Genomic DNA, 22,483 nt, shown 5'->3' with positions numbered 1-22,483 from the left:
TACAGTAGATGATGGATGGATGGATTATTTGTGTCAATTACATATGAGAGGATAATAAAGGTGTAAGGTGCAGAACAAACTGCTAAGGATGAGATGTTATTAAATCTCCAAAGTCACTCACAATGCCACCCATACACTCTCCTCTCCTAGTTAGTCTCTCACTCTCATTTCGTCCATATTGACAAATTACCTCAGAATTTCTTTAAATTCCCAAATATCAACCTCCAGACCAATCTTCTCGTTCATTCATGTCTCTCAAGGTAACCCAACATCCCACACGCACTCCTTCGATTCCATACATCACTGAATTTTAAATTACATATTCTATGTTGAAAATAGTTACCAGTAATCCATACTGTACTTTTGATGATGAATGTATACACAGGTGATCAACAATCTGCATTTCTTTTTTTAACATTTACTGTAAAATATACTGTTAGCTCAGTGATGGAAAAATGAACCCATCTATACTGGACCTATTCTTTCTTTGTTTTTTCTCATCAATTTCCCAAACTGGCACCTACTTACACTGAATCCTTCCCTTCCATCAGTTTCCTTTGTTTACTGGCAGCAGTGGCACAACCCGAAGGGTGGCCAGGGTGGTACCAGTACTGGTTATCCCTGAAATATGCCTGATCATTCAACCTTCATGGATATACTGTACCCCTGGACCCTCCTAGAGTTCTTCTTGGGCCACCCCAAAATTAGACAGCCACCCCATTTTTAAATTTCAAGCTATGCCCCTGACTGGCAAATGGTTTATTGGTATGAAATTCCCACAGTTCCAGTTATAAATGGATGTGCTGATAATACCAGAACATAAACAGCCAACTACAATAATGTCATACATCATGACAGAAATTAAAGCTTCGGCAATACATTCCCTTGGTTCACTTCAAGCAAGCAACAGAAGAAAGACATAAATTTTACACTGATAATTTTACTGTAATATAAATAATCAAACTCTACATTAAAAAACCCACATAAGACCACGAGGTGATCAGCTTTTTCGAAGTTCCTGAGATGCTTCACAATTAATTTCATATAAAGCCTAGTAATTCCTCACTCAACATTACTGATGTCTCCTTAGAAACTACTGTTTAAGTGCAAATCACTTTAAATGAAGATTATGTTCAGCATGAATAATTATAATCCCAAAATACTAATAAAACATACAGTATTGAAGGCCAGCAAAGATGTATCAAAACAGACCTGGTTTATAGTGAGGCATTCTTCTGTTTGTACAGTATTTATTATGTTCAGAATTTACAAACATGGAAACTACTGAAGATAAATGCTAATGTGAGTTATATGAACTCATACCATTCAATTCTCATCCTAAATGCTTAGCAATGAAAAATATTGTGCATTTATATGAATAATATTCCCAAGTTTTATTAACAGCTTCACTGTGAATTATGTCTTAAGTGCATGCATGTTAACTGAGGAATTACTGTATCAGTGTGTCCTTTACTCATACTGTATATTAAAAACTCAAGCACGGCACTGTGAAACTTCTCAGGTTCAGTACCGTGATAAGTTTCCTTGATAAAATGCATGCTGAAAACATGGATATCATACTATTACTTAAAGACATTCTGGCAATACCTACCAGATGTGGCATCAATCACTTTGGACAGCTAAAACAGAGGTAGCAGTAAGAGGTAGTGCTTGTCAGGTAATTTTAGTGATAACTGCTTACCAAATATTTTTTCCCTAACACTATTAACCCCTTGAGCCCAAGGAAATTTTTTCCACGCTAAATACAACTGTCTGGAATTAGCTATTAAAAAAAATAAAATAAAAAAAAAATAAAAGTTTGGGGGCAGAAGGTGCTAACAGGGTCGTCTTAAATATTTACCTATATATATATATATATATATACAGTATTCAACAAATGTTATAAGTACTCAATAGCCATCTTATATATAATCAATATAATACAGTAAAAACACTGAGATCTCTGAAAATGAAGAATATAACCTCGTGAGGTACACTACTGATCACAGACACATTATGCCATTTGGTGGAGACCAATGCGTTTAAGGAAACTTTTGGCCCATGTGGGGTTGAGGCGAACTGGCCCACCATATTCTTCCAGCAAGCCAGGCTCGTACTGCATTAGCACCTGCTTGGCTGTTGCAATGGCTAGGAATGATGATACCTGAAACAATAGATTTATTGTACAATACCACCTGATAAACTTATGAAAATACATTTTACAGCAGAGTAATATAAAGTATGTTATGTACAGGTCTTGAGCTTTGCCACAACTTAACAGAATGACATTCCTACTGTTAATTTTATTGATCAAATTATTCTTTTAATCACAATATCCATTTTTTCCCATCTAAAAAAGGGCTGAGGGATTTATACATAGTTTTATTAACATTTCTCAACACATACAATATTCATCTTTTCTGTGCCCAATTTCACTGGTTAGCCTGATAGTTCTCATCTTTTTGTGCTTTGTTTGTTGCTGGATCCTACTTAATTCCGGCGCTTAGTAAAAAATATGGTGGAAATGAAGTAGTGCTGTGTGTGACCTTGTTTGCTGCTCTAATACTGTATATGGCCAATTTCTGCACTTATATGATTCCAGATTGATCTATCTATCTATCTATCTATTGCAAGACGCCTTAATCCCGTAAGGGGTGTTCACAAACAAATCACCTCCATATCACCCTGTCCCCTGCCATTTCACTGCCCTGCTCTCAGCTCACACTCCCCTCTCTCATATACCTCTCCACGCCATCCCTCCACCTCATCCTCAGCCTCCCCCTCCCTCTCCCCCCCTCCACCTCACTCACATACACTCACTTTGTCAGTCTCTCGTTCTCCATCCTCTCCACATGGCCAAATCACCTCAGTGTGTTTCTTCTAACACTTCCTATCACATCCACATCCACACCACAAAGCTCCTTCACTTCCTCATTTGTCAGTCTGTCTCTCCATGTGACCCCACATGCTCCTCTCAAATAACTAATTTCCTCTGCTCTCACTCTTGACTTGTGTCCCTCCAACAAGGTCCAAGCTTCACTTCCACACATTAGAGTTGTTATCACAATACTGTCATGCAGAAACTTTCTCACTTCCATGCTCACTTCCCTGTTTCTTATCACTGCTTTCAAAGAACCAGCAACCTTTCTTCCTTGTTGTATCTTTTCAACCACTTCACCTTCTAATTTTCCATCCTTACTCATCACACTAGCCAAGTATTTAAATGCACTAATATTTTCTATTTCCTCCTCATCCAACATCAGTGTACATTCAGTGATTTCATTTTTCTCAAAGACCATAACTTTACTCTTCCCTACATTCGCCTTTAGATTCCGTTTCTTACACACTCTCCCAAACTCATTCGCCAAGCCTTGCAGCTCCATTTTTCTTCACTTAACAATACAGTATCATCTGCAAACAACAGTACAGGGAGTTTCCACACACTGCCCTCCCTCATTAGGGCTACTCCAACATCCACTGCCCAATCCAATTTCTATCTATCTATCTATTGCCAGACGCCTCAATCCCATTCAGGGTGGCCACAAACAAATCGCCTCCATGTCGCCCTGTCCCCTGCCATTTCACTGCCCCGCTCCCAACTCACACCCCCCCTCTCTCATATACCTCTCCACCCCATCCCTCCATCTCATCCTCAGCCTCCACCTCCCTCTCCCCCCCTCCACCTCACTCACATACACTCTCTTCGTCAGTCTCTCACCCTCCATCCTCTCCACATGGCCAAACCGCCTAAGTGTATTCCTCCTAAAGCTTCCTATCACATCCACATCCATGCAACAACGCTCCTTTATATCCTCATTTGTCAGCCTGTCTCTCCATGTGACTCCACAGGCTCCTCTTAACTAACTCATTTCCACTGCTCTCACTCTTGACTTGTGTCCTTCCAACAATGTCCAAGCTTCACTTCCATACGTTAGAGTTGGTATCACAATACTGTCATGTAGTAACTTTCTCACTTCCATGCTCACTTCCCTGCTTCTTACCACTGCTTTCAAGGAACCAGCAACCTTTCTTCCCTGCTTTACCCATTCAAGCACTTCACCCTCCAAACCTCCATCCTTACTCATCACACTACCCAAGTACTTAAACGTACTCACATTTTCCAATTCCACACCTCCAACCTCGCTATACATTCACTGACTTCACACTCTCAAAGACCATCACTTTACTCTTCCCTACATTCACCTTTAGATTCCGTTTCTTACACACTCTCCCAAACTCATCCACCAAGCCTTGCAGCTCTCCTTCATCTTCACTCAACAACACAGTATCATCTGCAAACAACAGTACAGGGAGTTTCCAAACACTACCCTCTCTCACCAGGGCCACTCCAACATCCACTACCCTACCTTGTACCTCTTTTATTACCCCATCCATGTACAGATTGAACAACCATGGAGACATGACACATCCTTGTTTCAACCCAACCTTCAAAGAGAAAAATTCACTCAGTTCACCATCCACACGCACTGCAGCCTTCGCACCATCATTCATACTCTTCACAGCATTCAACAACTTCCCATCTACTCCATATATTCTTAATACTTTTCACAATCCTTGTCTATCCACCCTGCCATATGCTTTCTCCAAATCCATGAAAGCCACATACAACTTCTTTCCTTTCTCTAGAAACTTTTCCACTAAAGATCTAAGAATGAATATCTGATCTACACAATCTCTTCCCTTCCTAAAGCCTCCCTGTTCTTCTCCCACTAATTCCTCTGTTCTTTCTCTCTGTCAATAAGTATCCTACCATACACTTTTCCTATTATACTAAGAAGACAAATGCCCCTGTGATTACCACACACTTCTTTTTCCCATTTTCCTTTGTACAAGGGAATAATTATACCCGACCTCCAATCCTCCGGGACTCAACCTTCCTCCCAGGCCAATATGCACATTTTCCACATCCATTCTACTACTATCTCTCCCCCATACTTCAGCATTTCACCGCACACGCCACCAATTCCTGGGGCTTTGCCTAATTTAACTTTCTTCATTGCTTACACAACTTCTATCCTACTGATTTCTTCCTGTCTTCTCACCTCCCTCCTTCTCCCAGCCATTCCCCAGCCACTTATACTCGCATTATTTCCATCCTCTGTGTTCAACAATTCCTTAAAGTGTTTTCTCCATCTGCTCACTTTTTCTTCCTTCTCCCCTAGTAATCTACCATTTTTATCCTTCACTCCCCTGCTAACTTCACTTCCACCCTGTCTTACTCTTTTCACCTCTTTCCAGAACATTTTCTTAGAGTCCCTCAACTTTACACTCAAATTCCTTCCAAATTCCTCATCCACTCCCTTCTTACTCTCTCTTACTAATCTTTTCACCTCTCTCTTTCTTTCTACATATAGCTCTCTCTTCCGTCTCTCAACTTCTTCCACGCCCCTATTTCTCATCCATTCATTGTATGCTTTCTTCTTTTGTGCCACAGCCTGTCTCACCTCTTCATTCCACCATGCTGTTCCTTGCGCACCCCTCCGTCTTCTCTTCATCCCACACACCACATCACATGCTGCACATATTTCTTCTGTAAAATCTTGCACACACCTTCCACGTCCCCCATCTGCTCCAATTCGTGTTTACCCAATCGTTCCTCCACTTCTCTCTTATACTCTGCCTTTTTCTCATCCTCTTGTGACCTTTCCACTCTCCTTACAAATACTCTTTCTTCCCATCCTTCCCTTCTTCTATTTCTCCATCCTACATGGACCTTGATTCTGGCCACCACCAAGTAGTGGTCAGAAAGTCCACTCCCCCAACCTCTATAAGCTCTTGCATCCATTACACATTTTCGCATCCTTTCATCCACACACACATAATCAATCATTGCCTTCCTTTCATTCAGTTCACCACCCACCCTTCTCATCACTCACCATGTATACCTGTGGATCATTTTGTGTCTGAAGAGGTACTGGCTATCACCAACCCCCTCCCAGCATAAATGTCCACTAACGCACTGCCATTACATTCCCTACGTTACCATTCATTTCACTGATCAAAAACACTCTCTCATTCCTTCCAAACTTTTCCATGCACACTTCCACATTTGTCCAGAACTCTTCTCTCACTCTGCTTGTACGATCTTGCGTTGGCGCATACACACACACAATCGCCCACATTTGTATTCCAACTTTCAATCTTACCCACACAATCCTTGACCCAACTGATCCATACTCTCTTATGCTCTTCTTCCATCTTTTACTCACAACTATACATACTCCTACTTTTGCCCTCTCCTTCTCACCTACTCCTGCACATATACCCCATTCATACTCCCATTCTCTCACACTCTCACCTCTCCATTTCATTTCAGTTATTCTGCATACATCAACTTTTGCACTCTCAAGCACCTGGACAATCTCTCTCTCTTTCACCTCATCATTCGCTCCCCTTACATTCCACGTTCAGATTACCATGTCCTTTGTCCGGTCCTTGGTCGTCATCTTTTGGTCAGTCCTTGTCCGAGGCTTATTGTTTGTCTTTTTAGTTAGTTGTTTTCCGGGGAGGGGCACTAACCCTCCACCAACCCTTTTAGTCGCCTTTTATGACAAGCAGGGATACCGGGGGGAGTATTCTTGAAAAAAAAACCCTACCCCCAGGGATATTATAAAAAATGCTGATATGCCTTTATGATGCTGCTGCTGTTCATGATTTTGATGACTGCTAAGTCTTTCTGTGTGTCCTATTGCTGATTACTTTGACACTTCTGTGGCCTAATAAAAGAATAATGACAGAATTCTACCCTCTAAATGAATGTGCAGTTATGTTATGTGTCCGCAGCAGCAGACAACACTCCAGGCAGACGGCAATAAGTCATGCGCTGAGGAAAAACTGCATCTTTTATTATATGAATTGTGAACTACTTGCCAAATCCAGTATGTAATCAATGTTCAAGTATCTGATAAGATGTCTATTTATTTAATTAAAAACAACTATCCGTATTTAGGTAGTACCTAGAGGATTCCGTCTAAGCTCATGTCATCCTGTCTCCATATGTGCAGTTATCTAGTTTATATTTTTTAATGCATGGATGTTTGCACTCATACTCAAAAGCTGTTCCAAATATCTACACAGCACTTCCATTTTGGAAACTAATTATTTCAATGTCATTTAGGCATCTTTTCTTTGTCAACTTATACATATTCATGTTACTGTCTCCTTCCATCATCTTTGAAATACTGAGCACCTCTATCCAATTCTCCCAGGCTTCTAACTCTAAGCATGTTAATATAATCTCCTCTAACTTCTCTTACTCAGGGACGGTAATTTCAGCTTTTTAAAATTTCTTCCATAGGACAACTCCCTCAAACTTGGGATCATCCTTGTGGTTATTCTCTGTACCTACTTTAGTTTTTTAAGAGTTTTTTTAAATGTGGCAACTCTACCACTGCCACATATTCTAGTCTTGGCCTTATCATGGGTACAGTTATCACCCTTAACTCATCCATATAACTGATAGCCACATTCTTCTTGGTCATCAGTCTATATGACTATCCAGTGATCTTCTCTATTGATTTTCCTGGTAACAGGTCATCCTATAGTCACTCCTCTTTCTTTAAATCATCTACTCACTTATTCCCCCATATCCCACATTTTAGGATATGGAATTTTTACATGATGTAGTGCTGCTTACTTCTTCCTTCACTTTCATCCCTCTTTCTCTGCGTCTGCCTTCTCTTTTCCTATTTCCCCCATCTTTCCTGTCTCATTTTATTACCCTTCTTTCCTTTTCAGGTGAAATTTACATTGAGTGACAAGCCTAATGGTCTCCTGTATGCCAGGAAACCAATTACAATGCTGTGTGGTAACCATATAACCAACCCACATGTGTTCCTTACATGTCAACAAGTGGGTTGGCAGAGGGTTAATGCCCCTCCCTGTAAAACCACTAATTCAAAGACATACAACCACCCCTTACAAGATTATGGTGTCTGGAGAGAGAGAGAGAGAGAGAGAGAGTGGGTACAGTATTATGCTCTGACTGACTTATGCATATGTGTCTGTTCGTCTTTATCTTTCTGTGTCTCATAAGTTTTTTTGACTTTAACCAAACTTGGTAGAAGGGTTGAGAGACAGCCCATGAAGAAACAATGTTTTTTGGAACAAGAGGTCACAGTCACAGGGCTAAGTCAAACAATGACCTTGCAAATTTAACTAAGACCCTATTATCTGTTTAAACAAGCTTGGGCAAGGGTTGAGGTAACAGCAACCATGAAGTGATTCAATTTGGAGAACAATCAGCCAAAAGTAAAGGTCACAGGGAAAGATTTAAAAAAGGTACGACACATGTATATGTTTGCTAAAAGAACTGTTTTTATCCTATTTTAACCCGCCGTGTGCCACAGCCGTAAATATACGGTCTGCAATTGAAAAATTCGCCATAAGTCGAAAATTCAAATTTGGCGGAAGATTTTTGGTAGGCATAGTCCCGCACCTCTGTAGGGCTGGTAACAACACTATGACTCACCCGTGCCTCCCCCAGGCTGCTTGGGTAGCCATCTCCTCAGTCTTACTTTGACTGTGAGTGGGTGAGTAAGCATCATGCTGCACCGAGGTCTTTCCCAACGTGAGACTGACAGTCTCCTGATGGTCTTCATTGATGGTGAAAGTAATTCACCAGTTGATGATGATGACAAAGACAATGCAAACACTCTATTACATGTGTAAAATACTAACTCCAAAATTATGAACATTTACCTGATATATGGCACTCACTCACATGTCGTAATATGCCCCTGCAAATCATTTTGCTTGGCGACAGTTCCCACATCATCTGTGTACCGTCCAAGAGTGTGCCTGGGCCATTTGGGGTAGTTACCCAAGAAGAAAATGCCAATCTTCTATCTCAACTCATTAGGTGTCACGGGCAGGCTGAACTGTTCAGCTGACGATCGAGACTGAATCGACATCATAATTAGCCTTTTAGGCTTCTGTGAATACATAAAGTTTTATGGTTGTTTTCCATGTTTTCTCATCATTCCTAACCTATCTAGCAAAAAAAAAAAAAAAAAAAAAAAAAAAAAAAGTGAGGAGGGAGGTCAAAAATTGGCCGGCACCATGGCTCCAAGAGGGCCCCAACTTGGCCAGCACACAGCGGGTTAACTAAATTTGATGGAAGAGGTGATGGTCATGCATGGAGTAACTCTATTATTCTTGAGAACAAGAAATCAAAGGTCAAGGTCAACTTTAAATTTTTATCCAATTTACATCAAACTTCTCATCACATCACTAATACATTAAGTCAATCCTTCCTCTTATTTCATCATTTGCAATCCTAGCCACCCCAGGCCTGCCATTCAAAGATGCACATCCAGTTAACCATTCTCATCCCTGTACATCTTGAGCCTATGAATATCCTCCACTTCCACTGCCCAAATCTCAGTGAAGGAAGATAATCATGGACTCAAACATGAACTAATATAGTTCTTACATGAGTTGGAGTGAACTTAGTGGACGAGTTGAGAATCACTAGTGCTGTAAATCAGTAAGGAAAAAACTATTCGATAACTGCAATTGGCTGATTAACAATGAAAATTAAATACCAAAAATGTTTGTTTTACTCAATGACCCGAGAGTTTTATAAGTTTTGTAGTGCTTATTTTCTACACCATTTTGGTGTGAACTAAGGCTATAACAATGATTATCTTCCAAAAATATGATCATATCCCACATCCCATTTACAGTCTTAAATTGTAAAATGCCTGACCTAAAACATGTGGAATATTTGGACCATAATATTATTTCACTGTGGTCGGAATGAAACTTGATACAACTACAATACCTAGACAGTAGTTTCCTGTCGAGGAACTGTGGAGGACAGGTAGGAACCTGTGAGTCAGGCAGTACAGAAAGTTTACACAGGCAGTGTGTCATCAACGACACTTAGGCTTAATGTTTACTTTTGATGGTACAAGAGCTGTGAGTTGAAATCCAATTGTTTCCACTATTTTCAATCCACTTCTCCTCATCACAACACCAATACACTCCAGTCTCACCCTACCTCTCAACTCTTCTATCATATATATATATATATATATATATATATATATATATATTGTGTGTGTGTGTGTGTGTGTGTGTGTGTGTGTGTGTGTGTGTGTGTATTTACCTATTTGTAGTATACAGGAATTGAGCAATGCTCGTGTTGTCCTGTCTCCAAATCCACATTTATCAAGTCTACCTTTACACACATGAATGTTTTTCTCACGCACCACCTCTTCGTCTAAGTCTTTCCAAATATTTAAGTATTTACCTAATATACCTAATTGTGATATACACGGAATGTGCTATGCTCGTGGGTTTCCATCGCTGCTTCTCAATAAGTAAAATTTAGCTTTAAACTCGTTTAAGTTTTTAGACTGGACGATCTCTTTGTCCAGGCTATTCCATAAGTCTATAAGTCTGTAAGGAAAGCTATATTTCTTGATATCCTTCAAGCAGCTTGTTTTTTTCAATTTCATTCCGTGTCCTCTTGTTACTCTCTTATCCCATAAAAAACAGATCTTCTTTGTCAATTTTATCTACTCCCACCATGGTCCTGAACACTGCAATCATGTCTCCCCTCTTTCTCCTTTCCTCTAAGCAAGGCAAATCCAGCTTTTCCAGCCTCTCTCTGTATGACAGGTCTGCCAGACTGGGGACCATCTTGGTTGCTGTTCTTCGTATTCTCTCAATCTTGTTTATATCTTTCTTTTTGTGTGGGGACCACATTACCGCTGCATATTCTAACCTGGGGCGGATCATGGCTACTATTAATTTTTTCATCATCTCATCCATATAATGAAATGCTACTCTTATGTTAGTCAAGAGTTTATAAGTCTCTCCAACTATCTTGTTAATGTGCTTTTCTGGTGACAAACTATCTTCGACCAGCACTCCCAAATCTTTCTCTTCTTTCATTTTTGTGATTAATTCATTACCCAACAAATAATTCTGTGATGGGCTCCTGGTACTTTTACCCATTTCCAATATTTTACATTTCTTTACATTAAATTTCATTTCCCACATCCGGCTCCAATCATGTATCATATCCAAATCCTCCTGCAGCATTTTAAAATCCGCCTCAACCGCTACCTTCCTCAAGATCTTTACATCATCAGCAAACAGACTTGCATAACTGTTCACTCCATCTACCATATCATTTACGTAAGTCAGGAACATTACTGGCACCAACACCGAGCCTTGAGGGACTCCACTTGTTACTTCCCTCCATCCAGACATCCTATCCTTTATTACTGTCCTCATTTGTCTGTCTCTCAAAAAGTCTCTCATCCATTCCAAAAGTTTCCCCTTCAGTCCTCCTATATATTCTAGTTTCCACATTAGTCTCTTATGAGGTACCTTGTCAAAGGCCTTCTCTAAGTCTAAGTACACACAATCCACCCAACCATCTCTCTCCTGTACCACATCAATCGCTCTAGAGTAAAAGCTTAAGTTAGAAACACATGACCTTCCACTTCTGAATCCAAACTGACATTCAGCCAAAATATTCATCTCTTCTAGATATTTTATCCATCTGTCTTTCAGGATTCTCTCGCACAATTTTGCAACCATGCTGGTTAGAGACACTGGTCTATAATTCAGGGGTTCTTCCCTGTTTCCACCCTTAAAAATTGGTACCACATTTGCCCTCTTCCATTCTTGTGGCACTTTCCCCTCTTCCAGAGAACACACGATTAAACTGTGAATTTTATCCGCCAATTGTTCTCTGCATTCCTTCAGTACCCAATTAGAAATTCCATCAGGTCCTTGGGCTTTCCTTACATCTTGAGTTTCCAGTAATTTATACACTTCCTGTACCTCCACTTTTATATCTTTTATCACCGGTACATTTCTAATCACACCCTCCCCTTCCATAAACTCTTTTTCATTAGTGAAAACCAATTGGAAACATTTGTTCATTATTTTAGCTTGCATTGCTGCATCTTTATAGACCTCTCCTTTTACTTTCAGTTTGGTGATTCCTTCCTTTTGTTTCAGTTTGCCATTAACAAATCTATAAAACAGTTTGGGTTCATCCTTGCATTTGTTTATTATACCTTTTTCAAAATTCCTTTCTTCTTCTCTACGTATTCTTGTGTATTCATTTCTATCTATCTATCTATCTATCTATAGCCCGACGCCCTAATCCCGCAAAAGGGTCGCCGCAGATAAAACGCCTCCAAGTCGCTCTGTCACCCACCATTTGACTACCCTCCCCCCAACTCACCCCCCCCTCCCTCATATACCTCTCAACTCCATCCCTCCACCTCATCCTCGGTCTACCTCTCCCTCCCTCCACCTCACCTACATACACCCTCTTAGTCAGTCTTTCATTCTCCATTCTCTTCACATGTCCAAACCACCTCAGTGTATTTCTCCTAATCTTCTCAACCACATCCACATCCACCCCACAGCGTTCCTTCACTTCTTCATTCGTCAACCTGTCCCTCCACGTCACTCCACATGCTCCTCTCAAGTAACTCATTTCCACTGCTCTCACTCTTGACTTGTTCCCCTCTTGCAAGGTCCATGCCTCGCTTCCATACGTCAGGGTAGGGATCACAATGCTATCATGCAGTGACTTCTTAACTTCCATACTCACCTCCCTATTTCTCATCACTGCTTTCAGTGTACTAACAACCTTCCTTCCCTGCTGTACCCTTTCACGCACTTCATCCCCCAAAGTTCCATCCTTACTCATCACACTACCCAAGTACTTGAATGCACTCACATTCTCCATATCCTCACCATCCAACCTCACTGCACACTCTGTGACTTCATTCCTCTCAAACACCATAACTTTACTTTTGTTTACATTAACTTTCAGATTCCTCCTCCTACACACTGTCCCAAATTCATTTACCAAACCTTGCAACTCCCATTCATCTTCACTCAACAGTACTGTATCATCAGCAAACAGCAACACCGGAAGCTTCCAAATCTCACCCTCATTCATTAGAGCCACCCCCACATCCACTGCCCTACCCTGCACCTCCTTTACAACCCCATTCATGTATATATTAAACATCCATGGAGACATCACACAACCCTGTTTCAGTCCCACATTGAGATCAAAGAACTCACTCAGCTCACCATCCACTTGCACCGTAACCCTAGCTCCCTCATACATACTCTTCACAGCACTCAACAATTTCCCCTCCACTCCATATATTCTTAATACCTTCCACATACCTTGCCTATCTATTCTGTCATAAGCTTTCTCCAAGTCCATGAAGGCAGCATACACTTTCCTTCCCTTCTCTAGATACTTCTCCACTAAACATCTTAGAACAAATATCTGATCTACACACCCTTTTCCCTTCCTAAATCCCCCTTGTTCTTCTCCAACTAGCTCCTCTGTCATATGCCTAACCCTATCAATGAGTATTCTACCATATATTTTACCAGTCACACTAAGTAGGCAAATACCCCTATGGTTACCACATACTTCTCTCTCTCCTTTTCCTTTGTATAAAGGAACAATTATACCTGATTTCCAGTCCTCTGGAACCCTTCCTTCTTCCCAAGCCAATCTACATAACTTCCATATCCACTCCACAACAATCTCACCACCATACCTAAGCATTTCACCACACACTCCATCAATTCCTGGGGCCTTTCCCAACTTAATATTCTTCATCGCTTCCACTACTTCCGCCCTACTGATCTCTTCCTCCCTCCTCTCATCTCTTCTTCTCCCAGCCATTCCCCAACCACTTATACTCGCACTGTTCTCACTCTCCACATTCAACAAATCCTCAAAGTGCTCCTTCCATCTCCTCAGTTTCTCTCTCTTCTCCACCAACAATCTATTATTCCTATCTTTCACTCCCCTACTATTTCCCCTTTCACACTGCCTTACTTTCTTTACCTCCTTCCAAAACAATTTCTTACTCTCCCTCCATTTCACACTCAGATTCCTCCCAAACTCCTCATCCACTTTCTTTTTACTCTCCTTCACCAGTCTCTTAACCTCCCTTCTCCTGCTCACATATACCTCTCTCTTCTCTCTCTCTCATCTTCTCCTCTACCTCTACTTGCTAACCATTCACTATATGCCTTCTTCTTTTGTTCCACAGCTCGTTTCACCTCATCATTCAACCATGCTGTCCCTTTCACACCCCTGCATCTCCTCCTCACTCCACAAACCGCCTCACACACTGTGCCTATCTCTTCTGTGAATATCTTACATACGTCTTCCACCCCTTTCATCTACTCTAGCTCATACCTTCCCAGTCTTTCTTCCACTATGCTCTTATACTCTGTCATTTTCTCACTATCTTGCAATTTCTCCACTCTTCTCACAGGAGTTGCTTCCTCCTGTCTTCCCCTTCGTCTCCTCAACCACTTTCTTTGCAGCTCTACCTTGGCCATCACTAAGTGATGGTCTGAGACTCCATTCCCCCACCCTCTCCACACTCTTGCATCCAACACTTGTCTTCTCATTCGTTCATCCACACACACGTAGTCTATCATTGCCTTTCGTTCAACAAGTTCACCATCCATCCTCCTCATTACTCTCCATGTATACCAGTGGATCATCTTATGCCGAAAGTAGGTGTTGGCTATTGCCAACCCCTTACAAGCACAGATGTCCACCAAAGCACTTCCATTCCCATCTACGTCAGCTGGCACACCCCACTGACCAACCACTCCATCCACTCGTACATTCCCAACTTTGCCATTCATGTCTCCAATCAACAGCACTCTCTCGCTCCTCTCAAACTTGTCCATACACGCTTCTACACTCGCCCAAAACTCATCTTTCACTCTTGCCACTTGATCCTCTGTCGGGGCATCCACACATACAATCGCCCACGCTTGTATACCTACTCTCATCCTCACTCATACAATCCTTGCACCCACTGTTCCATACTCTCTTATATTCTCCTTCCACTTCTTGCTTATCATCAGACATACTCCCTCTCTTGCCCTCTCATTTTCATTGACTCCCGCACATATACCTAAACCTTATTCCCATTCTCTCACCCTTTCACCTTCCCATTTAGTTTCAGTCAATCCACATATATCCACTTTTGCATCCTCAAGCACCTGAACAATTTCTCTCTCTTTCACTTCATCATTCACTCCTCTCACATTCCACGTTCCCACCCTAAGAATGTCCTTCGTCCGTTCCTTAGTCGTCAACATATGGTCCGTCCGGGTCCGAGGCACTTTGTTCTCTTTTTTGGTTAGTTCTTTTTACGGGGTGGGGCACTAACCCACCACCAACCCTTTTAGTCGCCTCGTACGACAAGCAGGGATACTGGGGGAGTATTCTTGAAAACCCCCTACCCCCAGGGGGGGTATATTCTTCCTTTATTCTGTTGTTACCTCTCTTTCTCCAATTGTTCCATTCCTTATCTCTCTCTTTTTTTGCTATCATACACCTTCTATTAACCCGCGCCGTCCCGGCGACGTGAATTAATGTCCACACATGATGTGCATTCATGTCCCGGCGACGTGAATTAACGCGGCAACATTGCAAGGTCCCTAATTTGCACAATTTTCAATTTTCGCGAGTGATTTCGCGAGTGATTTTTGGTACGTATACACGGGACACCTTCTCTATTCCTCTACAAGATGCCAAGCAGGGACAATGCCTTACACCACATAACCTCCCCCCCCCCCTGCACACCATTGTCTCGGCAATTCACCTGTTACCAGTGACCTGGCCAATAAAGACATTCAGGGCCAGAGTGATTCCCCAATCGATGACAATGTGGAGGACAAAGTTTACATAGCATCAGAGGAAGAAACAGTCAGAAATGATGATTAGGTAATGTGGGGAAAAAAAAAAAGGTCATGAATGGTGATGGGTTAGTGAGTGAAACAATGCTTATAATGCCTATATTACTGTTTGAAAACCAATATACTCTTGTACTACATATAAATTCGAACCAAGTAAATAAATAAATACTGTTTATGAGTGGATAAAATAGTTACCCTCCCACAGAACTCGTTTTCTTTGGCGCCAGCCTGTTAGAAAACCCAGTCAGGTAAGGAAGTACTCGTACCTAAATCGAGTATTTTAAACCTCAGGTGAGTGATTTCTCTATGAATTTTCGATGTTTCTCACCAAAAGCGGATGTTTGAGCCAAAAAAAAAAAAAGAGGTCCAAAAATGTCGGGACTGGGGCATACCACTGCCCAGAAAACATCGGGATGGGGCGGGTTAAACCACTCCTTTCTCCTGTTTTCTTTCCCTCTTACTCTTGGTACAAATTTTTCCACTCCCAAATTATAGAGGTCTAGAAAGATATCCCACTTCCTCTGTATCTCTCTTGTTTCTCTGAATTTTCTCCAATCCGCATTTTCAAAAAAGTTTCTCAATCCTGTAAAATTTGCTTTCCCAAAGTTGTATCTTCCCTGTCTATGAAGCTCGTCTCTTGGCTCAACGTTCCCTATTATCATGTGGAACTCAATGACCACATGATCACTTTTTCCTATAGGACAGAGATATTTCAATGATTCTATTACATCGGGTTCTTTGGTAAACAGTAAATCTAACCTTGCTGGTGTGTCCTCGCCTCGAAACCGTCTCTCTTCTTTGACCCATTGCGTCATCACATTATTCATTATTATATTTAATAACATAGTGCCCCACGAATCCTCGCCGCCTCCCGAGTACCATTCCTCCCAGTTCACCTCTTTACAATAAAAGTCACCCACCAAAATTATATAATTGCTTTTCTCAATTATTTTTTGTAAATAGCTAGCCATATATGACAACATCTCCTGGTATTCGTCATCATTCCAAGCTCTCGTCTTGGGGGGAACATACACTACCGCCATATCTCTCTTAACATATTCTCCAGTTTTTAATTTCATATATATCACTTCAGCCCTGCCTTCTCCTATTTCCACGGTATCTACATTTATGTTGTTCTTCACTGCTATCGTCACTCCTCCTCCCGTTTTTTCTTTTCTGTCTTTTCTCCACAGTTTGTATTTACCATCTCCCAAATGAACATCAATATCTTCTCTTAATTTGGTCTCTACAAAGCACATGACATCAGGTTCACATTCTCTCAAGAAATCGTTAATTTCGAGCCTTGCCAATATTAAACCATCAACATTAGTATATATCACCTTCAAATTATTTTTAATGTTTTTTATACCCTCTTCTCTCCTACTCTCCGTCAGTATCACTTCCTCAACTTCTGATCTTTCACAGCCATCTCCCTTAGTTTCCTTCACTTCTATTTCCTTAAATACCACTTCCTTACTTTCATGTCCATCACTCTCCAAAATAAAGTGTTACATTCTTCCTCTGTCCTCCTATCATTTTTTTTCTTTACTTCTTCCTTCAATGATTTTAAAACTTCTCTCTCTTCTTCATTCAGATCTTTTCTTATTATAATATTTTCCATCCCTGCCTCTTTGCTTAATTTCCAGGTCACTTTAAGTATATCATCTACTACACTTTCTGCTGACAACTTTCTTATAAGGCCCTATTCTCCTTACGTCTTCAATTTCTTTTACCCACTTGTCTCCTTCGGGATCAATCTTACCTAATATTCCTCTTACCAGGTTCGTGTCTTTCTCGAGTCTCACGGATCTAACTTTCTATTCCTCCTCCCTGTTTCCAAATATCACAACGCATCTGTTCCTTTCTACAGTTTCTCTCACTATTTTCTCTTTTTTCTTCAGTATTTTCACTACATTTTCTTCCAATTTTATCTTGTTCATTTCTCTTTCTTCCTGGATGATTTCTCTTAAGCTGACCACTTCTTTCTGTTCTTCTTCTACGTGTGCCCACTTTGCCTTATGCTCTTCCAATACATGGCTCACCTTCTCCGTTTTATTAGTACTCTCTTCTAGTTTTCTCCTCAATTCAACATTTTCACGCTTCAAATTTCTGATCTCTTCATTCGCCGTCTCATTAGACTGGATCAGACTCTGTATAGTAATCTCCGTATTCTCAGACACATCTTTTAACACTAGATTTTCCACTTTCTTTTCAAGTTCACCAATCCTCATAATACATGTTTTAACCAGATCCATGACATTAGTATTTCTATCAAGTCCTGGAAATTCAAGTCCCTCCGTGTTTACATTTTCGGCCATGATTGAGGTTGGTTACAAATACAGTACCAAAACAGCTGTTACCGAAAATACTACAAACATTCATGTATACTCTTGCCAAGAAATCTTTACATTTTTGGAAGTCTATATTAACTTACAATATTTTAAACTGAAAACAAGACCATAGGAGACAGGACAAACATAATTTCTGAAAACTACTTAAGGTTTGCAGCGGTGGCTGAGCCTTGGCCTGGGAGCAGTCAAGACACGTCCATTCTGTATGTGTGTGTGTGTGTGTGTGTGTGTGTGTGTGTGTGTGTGTGTGTGTGTGTGTGTGTATGAGTGGTAGATGGTGGCAACCATCATCCACTCACTTGATATAGTGCTGCCTACTTCTTCCTTAGCCTTTATCTTTCTTTTTCTGTGCCTGCCCTCCTCTCTTCCTATTTCTCCCATCTTTCCTGTCACTTCTTAATGCTTTTCTTTCCTTTGCAGGTGGCTTTACATTGAGTGACAAGCCAAATGGTTTCCTGTAAGCCAAGAAACCGTTTACAATGCTGGGTGGTAACCATACAACCAAACCATACGTGATCCCTATGTGTCAGCAAGTGGGTTGGTGGAGGGTTAGTGCCCCTCCCCATAAAACAAATAACTCAAAGTCCAATGGCCACCCCCTGCGGGATTATGGCATCTGACACAAGATATACATTTTCACGTGTGTAAATTTAACCTGTAACATCCCAGGCATTATTGCAATTCTATACCCACCCAAACCCAGACACTTTTACGCAACATCCTGACGCTATGACAGACTGTGGCCAACTAATGTTACCCACCCGCCCAGAACCGAACTCAGTGCTACAAGTGCTTGGGCACAGTGTTGCCAATATGTTAAGGTACTCCTTAGCAAAAAATTAGCTAGACTGAAGCAATTTCAGATGCTACAGGGCTCGAATTTTGCTGTCGGCACCATCACGTCGGTGGGATTAAATGAGACTTTTTTTTACTGTTGGCACTAAGCTGACGGTGGGATTGTACGGGTTAAGCTCATGAAATCTGTAAGAAAAAAATTACAATCTGAGAAAGTAAAAACATCCCTTGCTACACACCAGTATAAACTTTATTTTCCTTTCATCATCATCATCCGGACCTACTTTCCCACCCTAGGGCAGGGTGAGAAGTAGCAATGTCCAGTCAGCCCAAATTTGCCCAATCCAATGGGTCACACCTCCACTCACTCATCATTCAAGCCGCCGGAGTCCTGGATCCATTGGTTACGCCAAAAACATTCACCACGTACTGTAGCTTCACATAAACATATCCAATCGAGTCAAACCAGATGCTGCCACGTTAAAAATGGGTCCCAAATCCCTGACCATGCACTTATCCTCACAACATTCATCCAGCCAGCTCGATCTCTTGTCAGTTCTATAGCCTCACCAACATCTACACACACTCATCCACCACATCTCTCCACCTTCTCCTTGGCCTACCTTGCATTCTCCCTGCTTCAAACTTGCTCAGATATACCTTTTTCACCACTCTATTGTTATCCATTCTCTCCACATGACCATACCATCTCAGTACACTCTTCAATTCTGGTGTCCACTGACTTCCTCACTCCACATCTTTCACAAATCACATTATTTCTCATCCTATCCACCTCTGTACTCCACATACATTCCTCAGCAGTCCCATCTCCTTTGCTCTTACTCTTGACTTTTCATTTTCATGCCACACCATAATCTCACATCCATATGTTAAAGCTGGCACTAACACTCCTTCATGTACACCACGTGCAGTTGCAATACTCAAGCCTCTGCTTTTTATCAAAGCTTTCATTGCACCAGCTACTTTTCTTCCTTGTGTCATTCTACTTTCTACTTCTTTTGCACATTTTCCTCTCTTTTCTGTCACTGTACCCAGGTATTTGAACTCTCACCAACTCCAGTCTCTCTCCATTCACTGTAATATTGCACTGGGAGCCACCTTCTCCCTCAATAACCATCACTTTACTCTTTTCTACATTTACTCTCAAGGCACAATGTTCACAGACGTCAGCAAAACTTTGCACTAGCCTAACAAGTTCTTGTCTGGTATTAGCAAGCAGTACTGGATCATCAGCATACAACAAATTTGAGATATTCCATCCATCACCATTACCAAAGCCATCCCTCTCTCCATTACTCGTGTTTTTACATCTCTCATCACCCCATCCATACATACAATGAACACCAATGGGGACATCACACAACCTTGTCGCACGCCCACACTGATCATGAACCATTCACTTAAATGTCCATTAACTCTTACACATGCTTCACTACCATCATAAAAATTCTTGACGGCACCTATAAGCTTACCATCTACACCGTACATGCGCAAAACTTTCCACAATCCTTCTCCATCCACTTTGTCGTATGCCTTTTCCAGATCCATGAATGCCATAAACATAAACACCTTATGGTCCTTCTCACAAGCCTTCTCTGCTATCTGTCTCACTGCAAATATTTGACCCACACAACCTCTGCCATTCCCAAAGCCACCCTGTTCATCACTCACTAGGACTTCTGAGATCTCTCTTACTTTCTCTGTTATAATTCTTCCATATACCTTCCCTACCACACTCAATAAACTTATGCCACAATATTTGTTGCACTCACTTCGTTCACCTTTACTTTTGTACAGGGGTACAATCACAGCTTTTTTCCACTTTGCTGGCACAGTTTCACTCATACATGCCTTCTTACCTATCTCCAACAAGCACTTCATTCCACTCTCTCCACTACAGTGCATACACCTCATCAACCCCAGCTGCTTTCCCATTTTTCAGCTGCTTCACAGCACTCTTCACCTGTGCGAGTGTCACGTCTCCTGGTACTGCATTCCTTTCCTTCTTGATCATTATTTCACCTTGTTTTGTGCCTAGGAATATATATTACACTGTTTACAGTTACGTTTGTCTGCCATTCTCTGAAAGATTCAAGGGTAGATTTTATTTCTGATGGTAGCTAGTACGGTAACCATTGAACAAATGAGCATGAGATATACATTTTCTGGTGTGTAAATTCAAGCTCTTGAAATCTGTAAGAAAAAAATTACAATCCAAGAAAGTAGAAAAATCGGACCCTAATTGTGGTTCTGGGTATAGGTGCTCTGAGAAATTTGTGGTCTTTAGGGGTTAAGTGAGGTTGCAAATGTTGTTCATCCCCTCATCTCAGAATTACTGTCCCCTTATTGCCCCCACCTACTGTCTTCTTTCTTATTATATTCAGTAAATCACTTCTTTATTTACACTACAGTGAGAAGAGTGATGGTAAAATTACGGTCATCCCCTCATATCTTTGTTACTGTCCCCTTACATCACCCATCTACTGCCTTCTTTCTTATTATTGGTACATTCAGTATATCACTTCTTTATTTAGATTATAGTGAGAAGAGTGATTGTACACATTACAATTAAATAAAGGATGTTAGAACTAATGGTTGAACACAATTCATGCTTAACTTGACAGTGTGTGTACACTATTTACATATATAAACCCACACAGCCACCACACTTACACACACCAGTACATAGTATACCTCACCCTCAACTATAGTCGTGGTGCACGACTCTGAGGTTGTCATTATCGTACCCTGGCAACCTACCATTCAAAAGTGCGTCTGATTTCGTATCATATCATACACGAATCATATTATTATGCGTGAATATAGTATACATGAATACTGTATTATTATACATGAACATATTATAAACGAATCACTTGCATCTCATGTTATACACGAAATGGGACGCACTTTTGAAAGGTAGGTTGCCAGGGTACGATAATGACTACCTCAAAGTCGTACGCCACGACTATAACTGCTTTTGGCCTATTTTTTTTTTTTTTCTCCTTTCCCACTCACTCAATTATTATCACCCATCCCTGCCATGGAGGGGCTTGGGGACAGGTATTGTTTTCACTTAGTTTGTCTGTTTGTTTGTTTGTCTGTCTGTTAACAACCTTATGTGAAAACTATTGGTGCAATTTTAACTAAAAAAATAAAGGGATGATCGGCTATGACCTTCTGATCACCTGACTAAATCTTGGGGCAAATTGGACCAAGGCCCAGGCTGTAGGCCCCCCCCCCCGGCAAAATCATTTTTTCACTATAACTCCTTTCAAATTCGTTATATCGACATGACACCAAAACCTAAAGGTGCATCTTTCAAATTTGCATCCTATAACATACCTCATTACATCAGGGGGGTCACTTCCCAGCTAGCAGTAGGGGGGGTCAATGTCAGATGGGTCGGCCCAAAAATTTCAAATGGGCATAAAATCATCAATTTTCACCGGATTTACTCCAAATTTGATATGTGGCATCTTTGACTTGATATCCTGTTGTGTTTATACATCAGCACTAAGATGACTACCGGGGACGGGTTTGCAGTGCCTTGCACCTCG

General features: G+C 41.1%; 1 protein-coding gene across 1 annotated transcript in view; it reads right to left on the bottom strand.

The window, feature by feature from the left end:
* Positions 1 to 1,831: 1,831 nt before the first annotated feature.
* Positions 1,832 to 22,483, bottom strand: part of LOC145394183 (uncharacterized) — a 272,780-nt gene continuing 252,128 nt past the window's right edge. Inside the window, exon 14 of the mRNA XM_080268165.1 lies at positions 1,832 to 2,164. Coding sequence (XP_080124291.1) covers positions 2,015 to 2,164 — 150 coding nt within the window. The 3' untranslated portion in view covers positions 1,832 to 2,014. The remainder of the gene's footprint in view (positions 2,165 to 22,483) is intronic.

Source organism: Coenobita brevimanus, chromosome 26 (genome assembly GCF_032717465.1).
Source record: "Coenobita brevimanus isolate Jiangsu-jjx chromosome 26, ASM3271746v2, whole genome shotgun sequence".
Lineage (NCBI taxonomy): Eukaryota > Metazoa > Arthropoda > Malacostraca > Decapoda > Coenobitidae > Coenobita > Coenobita brevimanus.
The sequence above is the reverse complement of the archived record's forward strand: the minus strand, read 5'-3'. Positions and strand labels throughout refer to the sequence as shown.